We start from the raw sequence: 19,593 nt of genomic DNA, 5'->3' as shown, positions 1-19,593 counted from the left end.
ACCCCTAATCTAGCCTCCTCATGAGCCGGTGAAGACTAGTTAGGTTCGAGTCCCTCGTAGAACAAGTAAGACAGTCCCGATTCAACCATGGGACAAGGGCTACGTCCCCATTCCAATGGTCAGTGTCAAGGTTAGTTCTCAATTTCAACGGTTAATGCCAATACCATGTGGATTTCAACCAATCTACTCTTTTCCCTAGGCGAACTCCCACCCATGATCATGCTATGTACATTTCACACATAATATGCATTTCAACAATCATTTCTCAACACATGAACTCACATAACACATATACTCTACACTTTAACACATATTTCATCACAATTCTCCACCCCTATTAACAAATCACAATTAATTTCATAAAACATCAAGGGTGGTAGAATCAAGGTTTTCTTTCAAAAGAAACCATTTCACAAATCAACACTTGCTAATACGCATTATCAATTTATTCCACAAATCACATTTTACAAACACAATTAATATTTAACTATAAAAATTAAGTTTTCTCTAGTTATCTCAAACCTTTGAGAGGTCAAAGGTTTACCTCTCACTATATCAACTTCCCAAAGCTTTAACAAGCTCGAAAGGTATTAAGATGAACCTCTCTACAATCAAATCATAAGGATATCATCATCATCTAGCTCTTTAAGCTTTATCAACATAAAACTCCTCATACACTATTTTACCAACTTATAATCACTACCCATTTATACCTAATGGGCTTATTAGATTCCATTAATGCACATTATTATTAACAACACCTCAAACCATCATTATTTTATATTAACCTCTCCCAACTACCTCATAAATACTAATTTTCAGACATTTAATGCTCCCATAGACCAACTACTTTCAAAATCATCAATGTGATGTTCCACTACATTAAAAAACTTCCATATAACTTATTTTAACTAATGGAATTAGACCTATACTCTTATGGATCGAAAATCCATCTCTCAACTCAAACCCTATTATAAACAATCATAAATGAGTAAGGGAAAGGAAGAAGAAGACACCATGATTTTACCTTGAGTGTTTGGGAGGCCTAATCTATTAACAATGGGAATAAATATCGTGCCCTAACAGAGCCAAAACCAAGCTCTTCATTTTCCTCCTTTTCTCTCTTCTGTTTTCACGCAGCTCACGAGCTAAACTGCTGCCCTCCACCATAGTGCATGGCACAGAGAAGCCTGTTACGTTTAAATTGCATCTGTGAGTCGTAATGGACCAACCACAAGCCACGGTGTATGGCACAAAACACAACTCTTTATTTTTTCAACCTCTTTCCTTGCTTGAGTGGCCCGCCATCGATCCAGACTTACTTTTAGGGCTGAAATTACATCAATTATGCCAAGTTAAACTCCTCTGACTACATACCTCATTAACTCACCAACTACCCTAATTAAGTTAATAAATCAAGGTTAAAATTTTTTGAATGTTACAATAGGAGGTGATTCATTCTATGCGTACTATGAAAGGGAAAAAAGATTTATGACCATTAAAATAGATCTCAAAAAGGCTTATGATCGTGTTCAATGGTCTGTTGTGCAAGATTGTCTTGAAGAATTGAGGTTTCCTGGAGAAATGGTGAATATTATTTTTAGCTGCCTGAAATCTTCCAAGATGCAAATTCTTTAGGAAGGGAACAAGACGAAGGAATTTTTACCTTCTTGTGGACTCCAATAAGGTGACCCAATTTCTCCTTATCTCTTTATAATTTTTATCGAAAAACTTGCTCATATGACACAGGATGAGATACAAAAAGGTGCCTGGCAACCAATTTGGCTAACTAAGAATAGGCTTACTCTATCACACCTATTCTTTACAGACAATCTAATTATATTTTCAAAGGTTAATGTGGACCAAGTAAAAGTGATTAAAAGATACTTGGATAAATTCTATGTAGTGTCAAAATAGAAAGTGAATCAAGATAAGTCTTACAATTTTTTTCTTGACTAATATTAATCACACCATAATTGCCTAACTCTTGACCTTATTAGGCTTTTCTAGCACTGCAGATTTAGGAAAGTACCTGGGAGTACCGATGTAGCACAAACGAATGACTAAGGATACTTATATGTATGTGGCAGATAAGGTTAAAAGTAGGTTGAATAATTGAAAGATGACTAACCTTTCTCCTGCTGGAAGGAATACGCTAGTAACTTTTGTCTTAACCACTATACCACAATATTTCATGCAAATAGCTATGCTACCATCAGCAGTATGTAAGGAATTAGAAAAAAATTCTAGATCATTTCTTTAGGGCTCAAAGCAAGATCACAAAAAAGTTCATTTAGTGGTATGGGAGAATATGTGTCATAACAAGGATTGAGGTAGACTTGGAATCAAAAAGCTTAATGCATAAAATGAAGCTTTCTTGATGAAAAAAAGGTGGGGTCTTATACATAAGAAGGACTCACTATGGGCAAGTTTCATTCGTTCTAAATATATATGTGGTTAGGACTTATTACCCATGATCAAGAGAGATAGACCTAAGTCATGTTTTTAGAGCAGAATCAAGCAGACTTAAGATCTTTTTGAGACTAGCTTACAGTATGCTTAGCTCTCGAATAGGCAAGATATAGTTAGATGGAAGTATGAGAAAGAATGGATCCTTCTCTATTAAGTTGGCTTATGATTTGTGTAGGGAAGATGATAAAACTCCTTCATCCTTAAGTAAGCAACTATGGAAGCCTAAGTTGTGATTAGTTAAATAAAACTTATGATCATTACTTGTAATTTCCAACATTTGTAGCAATAGCATAAATTTGACATGTGAACTTGTGATTTCTGTTGTAGTATTGTAAATATAAGAAGAAAAGTTGTGATTATTTAAATAAAACTTGTGATCATTTTATTTTCAATAAGGGCAATTTGATCATTTATATAAATTCATTAATGATAGAAAAGCCCCTAAAGACTTCAATGGAATTATAAAATTTTGAGGAATCAAATTATCATTTATATAATTCATAGGATTTTATTGCTATTTTTCCATTCCTGTTGGCAAAAAAAAAAGATGACAACAATTCCTAACCCTCCATTATCAAACATAATTTTCATCCTAAATAAAGAAAAGCAATGACAACGATTCTAAATTTGAGGCTTTTTATAATTCCCTATTAGTCCAACAAAATAGTTGACATTTCTCCTTTATGATTTTCTAATTTTAAAACTAATTACTAATTAAGAAAAAATTAGTAATTGGTGAGTGATTAGGATTTTGGATGAAGGTTTGATCTTTGGACTCTTTGGAATGTTGGATGAATAGATGCGAGTGCAAAGATTGTGTTTTAGATGAAAACGTGTGCGTGTAGTGAAGATTTTTTTCACTATCCCACACGTCACAACTAATGCTGCTTATACCACAGCACATGACATAGAAAGTTGCCTTAAATGATGCAGGAAGCTCGTGAATACAGAGTAGTGAAAGAAGGAAAAAGCATGGAGAAGAGACGAAGGAGAGCTTCACTCTGCTAGGGCATCAAGTATTAGAGCAGCAAGAGAAATTTTTTACTGATAGCTTATCGAGTAACTTTCATACCGCATTTAGCTTCAATTCTACTACAATTTTTCCAAGTATAAGTTATAAAGAAAATAAATGGGAAAAATTTAAGGGGTTTCTTCCTTACTCTTTTGAAATAAAAAGGTTATCCCGAATTAAAGTAAGGCTTTGCGATTGGTTAAATGATAAAGTTTTGAATTTATAAGCTTAAATTAACCTTAAGCATGAAGAAAAAGGAGTGAAATTTTGAGTAAAGATGTGATGGGGTCTATAGAGGTGATAGAAAGGAGTGATTGGGAGGTAATGAGCCTAAATTGATCAAGTGAAAGGAGAGAAATAACTAAATGTGGTTTTTAGTGATAATTAGTACTTTGTGTCAATTTGATTAATTGATTAATAGTGTTAATTGTGTGTAGATTGGTGTGTTGTGCGTGTAGATTAAGAGAAGAAGAGTGCAGGGAAACATTAGTTGTTGAGACATCCACGGTTAACCTTTCTTATAACAGAAGAGTTGAGATAACTAAATACTTACTCTATTTGACTATCTAATGTAACTGTTTAAGATTATTATCACTATTGCATGAAATTGTTTTAAATTGTGCATGTTTTGAGATAATGCGTGAATGTTGCATGAAAAGGATTTCAATTAAACAAATATAAATTATATACTATTTATATGCAGTTTTAAACACAAACAAGTGATTGGTATGAAAGCATGATCATATAGGTGGGAGTTCACCCATAGGGAGAAGTAGTGAGAGTTCTATGAAATCATTCTCCTTAGTGCCCAATAAAGTGTAGTATTAAAGAATTTCATTTCCTTAGTGCCTATTAAGGTGCGATGTTGGGAATTATCTCTTTAGTGCCCATATAGGATGTGGTATTGGAGATTTGAGCTCTTTAACATCTATGTGATGTGGTGCTAAAGTAATGACACCCCAATTAATGTATGATAAAGGAAAATCGTAGTCCAAAAATGTGATAAAACACCTTTGGCCAATTGATTCTACTACTGAGGGTATGCTCAACTCAATGAGTGTGTATTAGCCTATTAAGAGCCTATGATTTTAGTCAGGGTGATATGGAGGTTCGGATAGTAGTTGATCATGCTAATACTGGTGATGGTTTGTTATGAAAATGTTTTTATAGTGTGGAACTATGTTATATGCTATGTTCGAATGTATATATATGTAATATTTACTTATAGTTACTTATGATAGTTAATAGTAGCGAGTCATTTTATTACTAAGATTATTATTTCACCTCGTGATTATATTTTTATGGGTCAAAGTAGTGAGTTAGGAAAAGGAAAGGACGTTAGACTGCATAGTAGAGTTATCGCCATGAGATCTCAGAGTTTGTATAATGAACTTAATACATTGTTCATTTGTATACAAATAAGTTGCCAAAGGATGCCATATGTATGTTTAAAACTGTAACTTATAGTGATTTTGAGAATTTTAGCCTAATGCGTGTGAAAATATGATACATGCAGTGAATCATGTGATATGGGCTAAGATTTAATTGAAATTATATGGTGAAAGAGTACGAGGTGATTTTTATGGTGAAATATGTTGGTTTTTGTGAATTTTAGCCCAATTGTGTTAAAAAGTGATAAAATGTGATTGTGGGCTGACATGGCTTTATGTGTATATTTGAATATGTTAGCAGTGGTGAACTTGTGTTGAAATTATGAATAAATGGCCAAGAACACATTATTGTGTTCAGTTGTAAAAACAATTTTTATTGTGAAAAGGAGCGAATGAATGGACAAAACTTGATTTATGTGCATATGTATTGTAATTGTTATTCAATCAGGTGTGTTGGGTCCTTTTGGACTTAGTTCTAAGTCCAAAATGGCTTAATGAGATGAAGTATGCGAACTTAATACTTTGGTTCATGAATTTTTGTTAGAAAAAGTGACTTTTTACACTCGACTATCTAAATTTAGATTGAACCATTAGATCGTGTTCAAACTTATCTCATTAGCTAGCTCATGAAACAAACTTCATGTGGATGCTTGAATCACTTTAATCGGACAACGTATGTGAAAACGGCGCACGTAAGAAATTTGCCTCAGCAAATTGTCATATGACAGTAAACTTTTGTCATGTACACCATGGTGCATAGCACAGAATAGAAGTCTGTGGCTCTGTGGTGCACGCCGCGACACATTGCCCTATTTCTAGCCTTGTTTCTTCTATTTTAAGCTATACATTTACAGTGATAAATGCATGTATATGTCTTTCACTGTGCAATGTGTAATATGTGTTTGATTTCAAATAATTTTATTAAAGAAGTCTTGGGTTCTCAAGCGCTTTCAAATAAATTTTACTTGATTTCAGTTTGGTGTAGTGATATGGTGATTAAATTAACCCTTCTTTATATCGAATATGTAGCGAGACTACAATTTGGTATAGGGAGAGGTTACAAAAAGTACCAATGCTACAAGTCCAAATCCCAAAAGAAAGTTCATTTCAAAATACTTACATGTTAGGTGGAGAGCCCCTTGAATTTATTGTTGTAATGATTGTGTGAGTGTTTCAAAAGATAATTCCTCCATTGCCTACATGAGAGGAGGGATCACAACAGTTTTTTTGTGAAATTATTTTTGACAAGAATTAAAAACATTTATCATAGAGGAGTTTTACTGGAAATCCTTATTTTTTCCATTTTTAAATTTGAACTCCAAACCATGGTTTTATTTTGCATTAACTGCACTTTATTTTTCTTAATGATTGAAACCTATTTGCTTCCATTGAATTTTCAAATGGTGGTTTTATTTATTTTAATAGGAAATTAAGTTTTCTCCAATGTCCAGAAACGTTCTTCTCCAATGATATTTTATTCTGTTAAAATGATGGAATGATATTTTATTAAAACAATGGAGTGATGATAATTTATTTGCTTAATAATGGTGCAGGTGGAATGATATTTTATTGTGGAGTGAAGGTGATTTATTTACTTAGTAACGGTGCTTCAAATGGTATTGTTCAATGTGTGGCTATATATATCAGAGTGTGTGCATCAGACAGATGTTAAGCCTTTGAGTTTTTGGACAACTCTCTTCCTCTCTACACTCTATTTTCTAAGTTTAATTTTCCATCTGAATCATTTCTACTATTCTGTTACCTTGTTTATTTTTATAGAAGGGTTTCACTTAATCCTAGGGAGCTCCAACAATTGTGTTAGAATTGCTCTTAATAACAATGTCCTTGGACACAATTTGGATCAAATTTTACATTGCTACCATAAACCCTACTTTATTTGTGAGGCTTTTCGACAATATATATAAAGGTGTGAGTCCAACCATGGAAGAAAAAAGGGAAAAGGATACAAAAAGAGAAAGTTCGTTCAGTTCAGATAAATATTATCTAACACTCCCAAATCAAGTATGTCCATGAAACACAGCTTTGCTATATACAAGTACTATGCACCTTCCATTTACATGTTCAGCTCCCGCAAAATCACTAATACAAGAGATTATAAAGAACTCGCTAACAACAAAAAATATACACTGAACCTTCCAAATGAAAGTGTCTTTTATTCACAGATTAAGACTTTCTGTTCATAAAATGGCCAGACATGTGTACAACTTCATGACAGAAGACTGCTGGGAAAATTTTGAGCAACAGTCCACAAATGGTACAAGGTTCTGATGTTTCATGGGGCATTGGCTATGGTCATCTTGTTCAACTTCCAAGCTTGTGTTCTCGATGAAAGACTAAGCTGGCTCCTGTGGGCGATTAGCCAAAAGTGAGCTCAAGGCTCGTAGGCGTTGGAAATATTCACCTAGAGTAAGCAGGTATCGAGCCGCCTGACGGATTGTTAGGATTCGAAACATTTGCTGCAATGTTTCCTGACGAAGATGATCAGCCTGTTTGACATAAAAGCTCAAGTTTACTAATACAACAACAATAATAATAAACAGTCTTATCCCACCGGGTAAATTCAGTTACATGAAAAAATAAGGAGAAAAAATAAGTTTACAAATAGCAAAGCTAAAATAATATAACGAGGAGAAAAAATAAATTTACTAATAGCAAAGCTAAAATAACATACACACACACACACACACATTGCAGCAAGTTAGGTGGAAATTAATGATCAATAATGACATTCATTATCCATACGTTGAGTCATTATGGGTAAATGAACATCAGTGTGCTTTATGATCTAATATCTATATGGTGTAAAGTTTTGAAATGCTCCCAATATTTGATTAGTTCTCAACCACAGCACTGTGTTCACAAAACATAATGCCTATTGTTACATGACTTGGCACCAGAAGGACTTTGAATGGCTCTATTAGAACACATGCTGATAAAAAAATTGCTAAGATTTTTTATTCTCTAAATTATTCAACTAAAAAGAATAAATACTACAAGACTTGGACCTGTTTAGTTGATGCCTTTAGCATCAACTCAAAGTCACTTCAACCCTCTAAGTAGAATTAACATGATTTAGCCATTTATTTTCTATTATAAATGTGAACAAAATTATGTCATATGTGCATTTAAACATGCAAAGAAACAATTTTTCCACACTTTTCCTGAACTTGGTGTTGGTAGAACTGATTCACATAGGACAAAGGAAGCAAGACTAAATATTACAAAGTGGCTTACCCAATACAAACAGGTTGAGCTTACATGCAAGAGTTTAAATGGAAAAATACAAATGCTTTCGACAGAATTTTCATTGGCAAAATGGGATGTGAATCACATTCTTTCTTTTTACCTACCAGTAATGACATTAAAAGTAGTGGTGGGATGCAGAGAGTATGTACATTAATGAATGCAGTTATTTGCTCCATTTAACATACTTTAGAGCCCTAATCAAGATCATTTCAGCTTGGATTAATTGCATAGATTTCATGTGCTTTTCCTCAATTATCTTTTCAAGACCCTATGTTGACCAATACAAACCAAAAGGGGGGAAAATCCAGGGATAAAACTGTGCCTGAACTTGCGCCGATTTATTTATATGCAGCAGACATACATGCAAAGTACAACTAGACTAGTGTTTTCCTGAGAAACACGACATGTCGTGAAAGCTGAAGAGAAATTTTGACAAAACATGGAAAGTAAAGGACATTGAGAAAGTGGAGTTCATTACCTGGTTTACAAAGCTCACAAGAGCTTCCATTTTCTCCATTGCAGCAGCCATCTGAGGAATATAAGTTCCTTCAACTAGTGGTCCAGCCGTTATAGTATCGCCAAGTGTTTGCTGGAGTTTATCCATGCCTTGAGAAAGGGCATCTTCTGCTTGCTGGCAAGATTGTTCGAGGTTAGAGATATCAAACCGTTGTTGCTCTGTCAAGGGTTCAATCAGAGGGACAATGACCTGCAGTAAAAATTGTTTGCTTTTATGACTTATAATCTTTAGCTTCATGAAACAGGGTGAAGTTATTAAGGCATCCAAATTACACAGTTGTTTAAATTCCAACTGCAGGTGTGCTGCTACAATTCTTTACCAAGGCATGAAATCAAAAATTTGGATCATTTGAAGCTGGTGAAGTTTAATGCAGAGTACTAGCACTCTATTTTTACCTTTTTTTAATATACACAAGACAAAATTTATTGAACTTCACCAATTCCAGAAACTAAAACTTCAAAGGATCTAGATCCATAATTGAGACGATTCTTAAATATCAGCTGGACCATGCTCTTTTTGACAGTAAATAAGGGTATGCTTCACTGAGGGGAGGGGATGAGAAGAAAAGTGAATTTTAACTTGAACGGTTTCTGTGACTTAAGTTTAAATCCAATACTTTTTCCTCAGGTTATGTCTGAATTCATATAATGAATAAGCAATATCTAAAGGCTCCTAACCACTAGCAAGGTATTCCTAAGAAATATCCAGATAGTATAATCAAGAGAAAAATAATGAAAACACCCCTGTAGGCATGATATATAATGCAACAGAAATATATATACTAAATAGTACATGGTTAAGCTTTCGAAGTGAGAGAAGAAAATGCAAAGAGAAGAATAAATGTTAAACTGCTAAGAACCACCCAGGGAGATGTAAAAGATTCTTCTTGAAGAAAAAAATGAAGGATCCAACTATGTCAAGGGAAAGTGGCAGTGACAACAACAATGTTTATTTATTGCTTGAAGCATTTATGATCATTAAGTGGTGACTTGGTGCTTCTTCTTTAGATAAAAATGTTGGTAAGAACTTTAAAATCAAGCAAGGTAAAGATTAAGCATTTGGGTACACAAAAAAGCACAAGTATAGTAAGCAATCAAATCATATTTTCAAAGGAATAACATATGTAGACAGATGCTATGAAGATATTCTTAACTTCGTTAATAAATCAGATATGAGATCTACCTTTAGAAGCTTAGAGGGGCGAAAGCCTCCAATCCACATGAAAAATCGCTCAGCTGTAGTTTTCCACATACCAAACATCACATAGAAAACATCTGCTTTTGAAGCAGCAGACTTCTTTTGATAGAGTTCAAAATAGTGATTCATTATGCTATCTACAAGCATCCTGAGCTCCATGTCGCTAATATGAGCATTTAAAGCACCTCTTAGTTCACAGATTAGTCTATTTTGCTTTTCAAGCCAGTGTCCATACTCCATCTCAAAGGTCGTAATACCTACAAAATTGTTAGGTTGCTTGATTTTAGAATGCAAGAACTAATTGAAAAAAGGAGGGGAATATGAGATGAGAAACCTACTCAAGGAAATCCAAGAATCAATACTATATCAACCAAAATGAACCATGTGGAGTATAAATCATAAGGCTTACACAAAAAATTTCCTAATCAATTTTAGAGTTGAACTTGAATTTCAATAAAATTGTTCCAAGGCTACATGTAAGACTTACATCTGGGACATATATAACTTGCAGATACTTTGTACCTATTTAATTGGCAATTTATAAGGGCATTAGTAGAGTCGTGCACAATATTTGAACAATGTAAGAATACAAAGGAAAAGAAGGGACTTTAACAAAAAAACATTAAATATTTTGGAATATGAGAATGGGATCAGATAATCTAGATTCAGCAGTGATTATCATATTGAATAAATCATAGACTCATAACTCTGGCTACAGTACATAGAGACGGTGAAATTTGAACTTGCAGCCATTGTCTAGAAATCTAGAAAATAAAGTGCTAGTTCAAAGCTTCAAAATTGGTTGTGTTCCAAAATTGGTTATGGCTTACACTAATAGGACACAGAGATATGTGGATACTTTAGGAGGATAGTTCCTACAATGAAAATTCAATGATTAATTTGGCATGTAAGTGATTTCACAAATGAATAAATAAAGAGACCATTAGAGCATCATATCACTAACCAAGATGTGGAATAATAACAACAAAATTTAAGGGCAAACCTGAATTAACAGTTCCAGCAAAACCCAGATTATCAGAATCTAATGCCCCGCCCATATATAAACCCTGCAATTTTATTCCATGAAAACTTTGAAAATAGTAGAAAACATATAATGAGCAATGTAAAATAATATCCTGAAAAAAAAAAAAAATTCAAGTGATATTCCTCTTTGCACCTGTTGTCTTGCATGGTTGAGCTCTTGCTCTAACTGGATCAGCTTCAAACGACTTGATTCTAATTGCTGCACATAGGCCTGCAAGGGAATATCAAAAACCACAGAAAAATTGGCATATCAAAACAATTGTTAGCCATATGACTATCCTTCAATGCACAACGCTTCCAACCTTCTTCCGTATACGACTCTTACGAGCAGCCTCTCTATTTTGTGCAAGACGTCTTTGTATCTGCATGTTTTCACAACATCACATTCCTACTTTTCTCAAAATATATGCATCAAATGGATATAAAAAGGCATGAATGCATGACAGACGTCTGAAAATGGAGCCATTATAGATTCCCGAGAGAGAGAGAGTCTGAAAGGGTCAGTAATAACATGATTTCCCTTGTTGTCGTTACAATATCCATAAAGCTAAAGACGAAGATAAGAGAAAATAGAAAGTGGGTGCCTTCCCCCATTTAGGGATATCCTCCCCTCCATTTGGTGGCCTAGTTTAGGAGGCTCCACATGGCACTTTTCCCTACTCTTGATTTATGCCTAGAATTCACTCATCCTTATCAATCAACATTGCTAGGGTTGACAACAATAGCAATCACATTAAACGACTAGTCAGATTGAGCAATAGAACTTCTAAGTGACATTATATACAATAACAGAATTAGTTATTATGACATTTGCATTCAAAGACTAGTTTGATTGAATGTTACACTTGCTGGAAGTATTAAATGTACAATATAGTTCAGCATTCCAACTGCTCCCGAAAACATGACCCTTTTTCACTTTTCAGTTGTCGGAGTTCAAAGAGGAAGGTAAGGGATAGGCAATGGGTTTTCATAACATTCTCTCACCTTATCAATAGGCTTATTAGCTTCTTGTCCATACATCTGGGACGTACCCAATGCGTTATGAGAAGCATCCTCTGGCTAGGTGTTAACAAAAAAAATGAATTTGCTCAGTAGGCAGGATAGGCATTCTCATTTTCCATCCCCCCAAAAAAAAAAAAAAAAACAAAAACAAAACAAAACAGAGCATAAACTTTGTAAAGTTTTACCTGATTAATTAACTTTCCACCTGCTTCACCAATTAAGGCATTTAAATTACCATTACTTTTGAAACTTTCTCCCCACATATTAATCTGTTGGATTGGATCATACACACCCATCCTTCTTGGGGAAACAAACTGTGTGGATGGAGAATTCATGTTCAATGGATTGGTCAGCCCAGTATTTCAATCAGCATTCCTATAATACACAAAAATAACAACCTGCTGTTCAGAAAACAGAAAATCATTTCCAGATGAAAAATAATACTTATCAGAATGAAGCAAACTAGGACGAGGTAAACCATGAATGAGATTGACTAGAGTAGAAGAAATGTCAAGTCATATGTTAAAACCAATCTAGAAATAGAAGTTATGATACTAAATAAAATGCACGTACAGAATGGATGCACTTTAAGAATCATATTTCTCATATAAAAAAGTTAATACTGACTCTACAGAAGTATAATCGGCACTAACATACGTTCCATGGGGATCAACACCTGATAAAAATCTAACTGTGCCCAAGAATTGTAGTTATGTTACTTGCAGGCACTCTACAAGACCATCGCAGCAAAAAAAAAAAAAATGAAGAGATGGCATCAAACAAGGTTAAGAAACTTAATACCAGAAGATCTACCATGAGGTTAGATGAAAATTTTGTGGTTAAGAGATAATAAAACAGTAGGCCTTTGAGAGGGAATGGATAGAAGTGCCGACAAACCAAGCCTGATCGTGTGGCACTAATTGATCAGAGGAAGAAAACAGATACAGCAAATATATTGGATTTATCTAATCCCTGATTTTGTTTATTCATTCATCTCAGCCATGCTTCAACAACCATGAATAAAGTGTTCAACGGCCTCTGCAAAAATCATTTTTGAAGCTTGGATTCATCAAAAGCCAAATAACAGTATTTAGTATAGGAAAGAGAAAGACAACAAAAACTGAAGAAGATACAAGAGGAACGTACCAGTAATCATTACAATATCAAATAGATGAGCTTAAATGGAAAGCACACGAGTAAACACTACTTCAAGACAAAAGCATCCAGTTCATATGTCATTGGAAAATTCCATTAGATTTTATATTTCCATGATGATTCTACCCACCTTCTCATTTTTCCTTGGCAGTTAAAGGGAATTCAATTTCTTGAGAATAGAAATTAAAAAAAAAAAAAAGAAGGGAATAGAAGTCGAACCTTTGAAAGCTACTTTCAGAAGCTTTTCCCGCTCAAATCATGCCACCTTGGTGACCACGAAAACCAGAACGAAATTCCCCGAGCCCCAATGAAACCCTATCTCTTCCCAGTTACAAAAACCGGAGCTCCCATCATTTCGATGAAGAATCGAACGATGCCCACGACAGCTTAAAAGAGACCCTCAAACTTTTAGTTTAACTTCTCTGGCGTTGATATTACATTAATCATTATTATAACATGACGCTTTGCAATTTTATATCATTTTTATTATAAAAATTCGAGAAACCCATTTTGCTGTTGTTTTTTTCTGCCCGTCATTGGGTGTGGTTGTGCGCTACAGAGTCAAAGATTTCACACTAAGCTAAACGTCGCAGTCATCTCATCCTTCCACTGCCCCATACATGCGCACCAGGTAGATCCAGTTCATGGTTCACACGCTCTTTCTCACTTCTCGGTGATTGGGTGACGGCAGATGCCGATTGTCCAGTGGCCGGGGACTTGTGGGTCACCGGCGAACGGAGGAGAAGAAGCGAGGACCCAGAAAATGGGGTCTGGTTTAGTGTGATTATATCATCATTCAGCAGTGAATTTTGAGTGATACGCGCGGGGATAGGTCGTTTACGAATCGAATGTGATTTTACAACTCAGAGTTACGCGGCAGCGAAATGCGTGGTTGACGCGTGGCATTGAGTTTGCGGTGCGTTTCTTTCACTCGCTTTGCTGCGAATTGAGTATAGCCTGCGATGTATTTTATGGATAATGTTAACCGCCAAAGGTGGTTATTTACGAGTTTCGAGATTCGATACCTTCTTGGGAACGGAGTATTCCCACCCCCCCAATCTTATGAGTAATTCTCTCTCCGTTAAAGCATCTCCAGTTCAAAAATAAAAAATGTTTTTAATTAAATTTTATTAATACCTCTTAATAGTTACTTTTTTATTAAAAAATAAAAAATATTTTAAATATTTTAAAATATTTTCCTTCATTTAAAGATATAAAATATTTTTTATTAAATCTTATTTTTTAATAAAATAATTATTTATTTTTAAACTAACCATATCTTTTTATATTTATTTTTATTAAATATTTTACAATAAATATAAATCATTCATTAATAGGGGCACTTTTAAAAAAAGATATTGATTACATCTCAAAAGATTAAAAATACTTTATATTTTTAAACACTCAACTTTTCAAAAAATATCTTATATTTTTTAATAAAAAGAGTAATCATTATTTTTAAAAAAATATTTTATTGAATATATGGCTTTATTTTTTTAAAATATTTAATAAAGATAAATATAAAAAGATATAATTAATTAAAAAAATAATTACTTTATTGAGAGGTGAGATTCGATTAAAAATATCTTATATTTTTTAATAGAGAGAGTATTTAGCTTTAAACTAAGATCTTTTTTTATATTTATCTTTATTTAATAAAGTGTGTGTTTTACTCTAAAATAAATATAAAATTATTTATTTATTAGAGAAAATTTTAAAAAAATATAATAATTATAACTTGAAACATTAAAAATACCTTATATTCTTAAATATTCAATCTCTTAAAAAATATCTTATATTTTTTAATGGAGAGAGTATAAAATATTTTTAAAAAGATTGAATATTAAAAAATATAAAGCACTTTTAATATTTTAAAATATAATTAATATTTTTTAAAAAAATATTTATGACAAATAACTTATTTTATATTTATTTTTAATTAAAGCATCATATTAAATAAGAGTAAATATAGAAATATAAAAAATAATATTAATTTAAAAATAATTAACTAATTTATTGGAGTAAAATTTAATTAAAAATGACTTACATATTTTAATAAAAAATAAATTTTATTTATATTAATATAAATTTAATAAAATACGTTTTTTAAAATTTAATTAAATTACATATTTTAATAATATATTTTTATTAATATTTTTTCACATTTATATTTAATACGAATAACATGATAAAATTTGTAATAAAATGCCAATTACTTCATCTAATAAACAAACTAAAAAATCATTCTCCTGCTTTGAAAAAGGATTAGAGAATTCTTCATTCTAATTCTTAAATATAGTACTCATTTTCACTTTGTCCCCCTTAAAGATAGGACTATTTACAGAATGTGATGTGATATTTATTAATCACTACCGAATATTCCTCTATTCTTTTCTTCCTGCTCTAAAAAGTACACTCCTATCCAATTCATATAAAAGTATGAAAATAGAATCTAAAAAAATTATTTTACTTTTTTCTAGCAAAATTAAATGAGGGTAATTTTATTTTTATTAGTTTTTGGCCAAAAGAGTAATTTTATTTTTTTTTGTGAGCTGTGCTTATAAAAGATAAAATACTTCTATATGTAGCCTCTTTTATATTTAAGATGATTATTTTTAATTAAATTAAGAAGTGTGAATTTTATATGTTTTATTTATTATATAACAACCTCTTCTTATTAATATTATTAACACAATAAATTTTCTTGTTTTGATTTAATTGAATAAAAATGTATTAAGTGTATAATATTAATTATCTAAGTCTTTTACTAAAAAAATAAGCCTATAATGGAGGAATTTTAAGTTTTGTGAGCATGTGAAGCAGCGTAAAATGTCTGCTACATGTAATACTCCCTCCTCTAGTTTCTTTTAACATAGTTATTGATTATGAAAATAGTTAAAATTATAAAATTACATATTTTTTAATAATTTTAAGAATATAATTATAATTTATTAGCAAGAGCAATGTTACTTAAGTTTGTTTCATATTAAAAATTGGAAGGAGTGCAAACGGCATATATTTACTCATTCATTATAAATTAATACAATCATTTTCAGTTAAGTAGTGAGCACTTAAACAATTTTTTTTTTTTGCCAGAATTTAACAATGAATGAAATTAGTTGAAATTATTTGTTTAAATCCCAATGCCAAAGTTTATTCTCTTCTTTGTCGTTGACTTGATTAAAGGATGGAATACTTCTTTTATTTTAAAAAAGATATATTTAATCGAAAACTATAAATTAAAACAAATTTATATAATATGCTTGTCACTGTACAATATTTTAAAACGTAACTTTTTTATTAGTTTACAGGATACTCCAATATAAATAATACTTTAAATTTCAAAAATAAATTGTCCATTTTCTATTTGGAAACAGAAATAGAAGAGGATAGTAATAAAATTTCCATTAGCAAAGACATTAGCTTAACTTTAGCATCATGTAAGAATGCAATATTCTAAGAATGAAATGATACATCAAGGTTCTCTCTAAGTGAAAGTCCATCCTAGTCTCTCTGAGGGTGGGACCCACTCCACATTGTGGGGGCAAGAGAGATTAGGATGTGTCCGCATTCAATGCTCATTGCAATGACAAGCACCGCGTGCTTATTAAGGTTATAAACAATTTTGACCATCTATTTTAATCTTATTTGATCCCTGCTGTTTATTTAAATTAAATTTTAAATATTTTTAATATGATATTTATTAAAATAAAAAACATTAAAAATTTTAATATTAAATTTGAACTACCTAGAGTACATATAAATGGTTAATTTATAAAATTTATAAATTTTTTAATATTAAATTAGGTCATCTAAATTATACCTAAACTGTACAAAGTTTATTTATATAGTTAAATTATAAAATTATAATTCTTAAATATTAAATTGGACTGTCAAATTAAATTTGTATTGACAAGATTGGTAATAAATAGATAGATTAAAATTTTAAAATTTTTTACATTTTTTATATTAATAAATATAATATTTAAAAAAATTAAAAAAATTAATTTAAATAAACAATAGGGATAAAAAAGACTGAAATAAAGGACCAAAATCTCTCCTAACCCGATGAGCACATGGTGCCCATCATAGATAACCAGCACCGAATACAATTTTGATTAGGATGGGCTCTCACTAGGAGAGAACTCATCCCCTGAAATGACAAGTTGAAGAATCTCAATTATAGAGAATTTGAATTTTGAAATGCAGATTATTTATTTGGCCAAAGAAACACAGAATATTTTTATAATTTTAAAGTGCAAAAGTACTATGCATCTTACTTCACTTTTAACTGTTTACTTACCCACTCCCATGTTCCAAAAGCATGACGCCCCAAATTCCAAATGAAATCATAACTAAAAAAAAATAAAGGTTAGACTATTTTTTTTAATAAGACTGTGGGAACTAGATCTATGGATTCATTCAAGCAAGTAGTTAAGGCCAGCTCATTTTTTTAATTTTTTTTAGTTGGGAAAAAAGGTTGAGCCATTTAAATGGAGGGTCAATTTTTAATTTTGGGTGCATTAAGGTTTAATCAAGTTTAAATGAGTTAGCGTTAATGGAATAAAAAAAAATAAGCAGGCCAATCCACTATGGCCAAGGGCTAGCCCGTATATACATTATTGTTAAAAATTATTGATATTTAATAAATGAGAAGGGAGAAAATTTCAAATGTGAAATTTAAAAATGAAAAAAAATAAAAAAAAACTATCCTAAATAAAAAAGACAATCTTGATATTTGTCATTGAAGAACTAACTCAGAGTGAAACACAATCAAATATTATTAATATTAAAGATGATAGTGACAAAGATGATAATAGTACTAGTGTTATTGTTTTATTGATATTTTGAGAATACTTGTTTGGTTTATTTAGCATTGTTTGATTTGATTTTGGGAATTTAAAAAATAAATTGATATTTTAATTGATTAATATTTAGTTATTTATGGTTAAATTTATTTTATTTTCATATATTTATTTTAAAAAAATTAAAAGGGCCTAAAGCTTTTAAAGCCAACCCTAAGCCTGTTAGCTTAAGAGCTAGCTTTGCAAACAATAATATTTTTTTTTGAAAAGGTGGTGAAGCTCAAAAGCTTGTTAGTTGAAGCTTTAAAAGGGCTAGGACCGTCAAGGGTAGGGCAGGCCAGTTTTGGTTTGTAAAAGTGATGATAAAATTTCATCAAAATATATAAATGACAACCAAATTTATTGAAATGTAATAATTCCCCTTAAGTTCTTAGATACATTTTTAATATTAATGACTTTACATTAACTAATTAAATACCCCCTTGTCTAAAAAATATCATGTGAAAAATTGTGATTTCTTATTCAATATTTACAATTTACATAATAAAAGTGATGATTGCTTGAGCAAAAATTGTAACTAATTATTTTCATAACTTGAATTTCAATGATAAAAAAATTCACATAAAAAGTTATGATTTTTTATTTAATGTTTATTATTTACAAAATAAAAGTTGTGATTACTTAAATAAAAATTGTGATTAGGGTTGATTATTTTAAATAAGGGGCAACTTAGTTATTTAATTTAAAATCATTAATATCATAAAAGTATTTAAAGATTTAAAAAAAATTGTGACATTTTGAATGACTTGATTATTATTTATATATTTTAACAAAATTTTATTGTCATTTTTTCTTTTGGTTTTCCCACCTTTATTTTTGATAGGTTGGATTTAGAAAATAAGGGAAGGAGAAAAAGGTTATCAAATTCGAGTTTAAAAACTTAAAACTCTAAACAAATTAAACAAGCTAAGATTAGGTTGGCTCTTAAATCTAATCCTAACTAATTTTATTGTCTGCATAAGTTCTAATGATATGAGGATAATTATTTTTCTAATAATTTTTTTCATTATTTTAAAATATTTTAAAAAAATCGTGTTGAACCAAACCCTATACAAATAATCGAGCACTGAGTTGGCTCAAACTGCACATTTGTTCGGAAAATAGGTTTGGGTGATCCGACTCGTGATGCCGCTGGCGTCTAGCACACTCTGCCTCTCATGTTGTAACAATTTCGCCACTCGTTGACTCTCATGCTCACATCTCTCAACTTTTTTTTTTTTTCCTTTCCAAAAAGTAATTAACAATTGTCATTTTTATTGTTTTTTGATTCAAAATTATTTTTTATTTTATTTTGTAAGCCAACTAAAATCTAAGCAAGTTCGACCTTTATTCAACGACCTCTAGTGAGATCATTAGCCTTTCATGAACACATTGGACAACAAGATCATTAGTTTCCATTTCCATCTTTGTGCATGAAAAAATATTTTTTTTAAAAAAAAGTGGTACCTAAACTTGTCAGATAGGAGGGCCTTGGTGGGGGAAATGAGAAATCATTTTTAAAACGATTGAATAGGTCATATGGCACCAAAACAATTAAGAATACCATGGATATGGTCTAACACATGAATTAAAAAGTGAAAAAGCACATATTAGGCAGATTATTCTTTAACTTTATAACAAAGCTTCTAATTACAAAAGGTTTTGGGGTTCAGAAATTATATATACTTTTTA

At 31.4% G+C, this 19,593-nt stretch overlaps 1 protein-coding gene across 4 annotated transcripts; it reads right to left on the bottom strand.

Annotated features, from left to right (window-relative positions):
- Positions 1-6,839: 6,839 nt before the first annotated feature.
- On the bottom strand, positions 6,840-13,772 carry LOC129308670 (transcription factor TGA1). Of its 4 annotated transcripts, none has more exons than XM_054949958.1 (9): positions 13,277-13,772; positions 12,088-12,300; positions 11,885-11,959; positions 11,203-11,262; positions 11,034-11,111; positions 10,860-10,923; positions 9,842-10,113; positions 8,621-8,848; positions 6,840-7,382 (listed from the first exon to the last, which is right to left on the bottom strand). In XM_054949958.1, exons 2-9 carry the CDS (start codon positions 12,235-12,237, stop codon positions 7,230-7,232), a joined length of 1,080 nt encoding a protein of 359 aa, XP_054805933.1. In that variant the 5' UTR covers positions 12,238-12,300; positions 13,277-13,772; the 3' UTR covers positions 6,840-7,229. The 4 variants fall into 4 exon arrangements, with proteins under 4 accessions (XP_054805933.1, XP_054805932.1, XP_054805935.1 ...); XM_054949957.1 differs by having other exon boundaries at positions 12,088-12,277; positions 13,277-13,770; XM_054949960.1 differs by lacking the exon at positions 13,277-13,772 and adding an exon at positions 13,049-13,068 and having other exon boundaries at positions 12,088-12,277.
- Between the last annotated feature and the right edge of the window lie 5,821 nt (positions 13,773-19,593).

Source organism: Prosopis cineraria, unplaced genomic scaffold, assembly GCF_029017545.1.
Source record: "Prosopis cineraria cultivar Desert tree isolate PC_DT_omini unplaced genomic scaffold, ASM2901754v1 PC4, whole genome shotgun sequence".
Lineage (NCBI taxonomy): Eukaryota > Viridiplantae > Streptophyta > Magnoliopsida > Fabales > Fabaceae > Prosopis > Prosopis cineraria.
Note: the sequence above shows the minus strand (reverse complement) of the source record. Positions and strands in the feature narration are given on the sequence as shown.

Coding starts and splice junctions, on each gene's coding strand:
- LOC129308670 (XM_054949958.1), bottom strand. CDS start 12,237: ATGAATTCTCCATCCACACAGTTTGTTTCCCCAAGAAGGATGGGTGTG. Junction 11,263..11,884: donor CTAATAAGCCTATTGATAAG/GTGAGAGAATGT, acceptor GAAAACATGCAG/ATACAAAGACGTCTTGCACA. Junction 7,383..8,620: donor TTGTGAGCTTTGTAAACCAG/GTAATGAACTCC, acceptor TATGTCAAACAG/GCTGATCATCTTCGTCAGGA.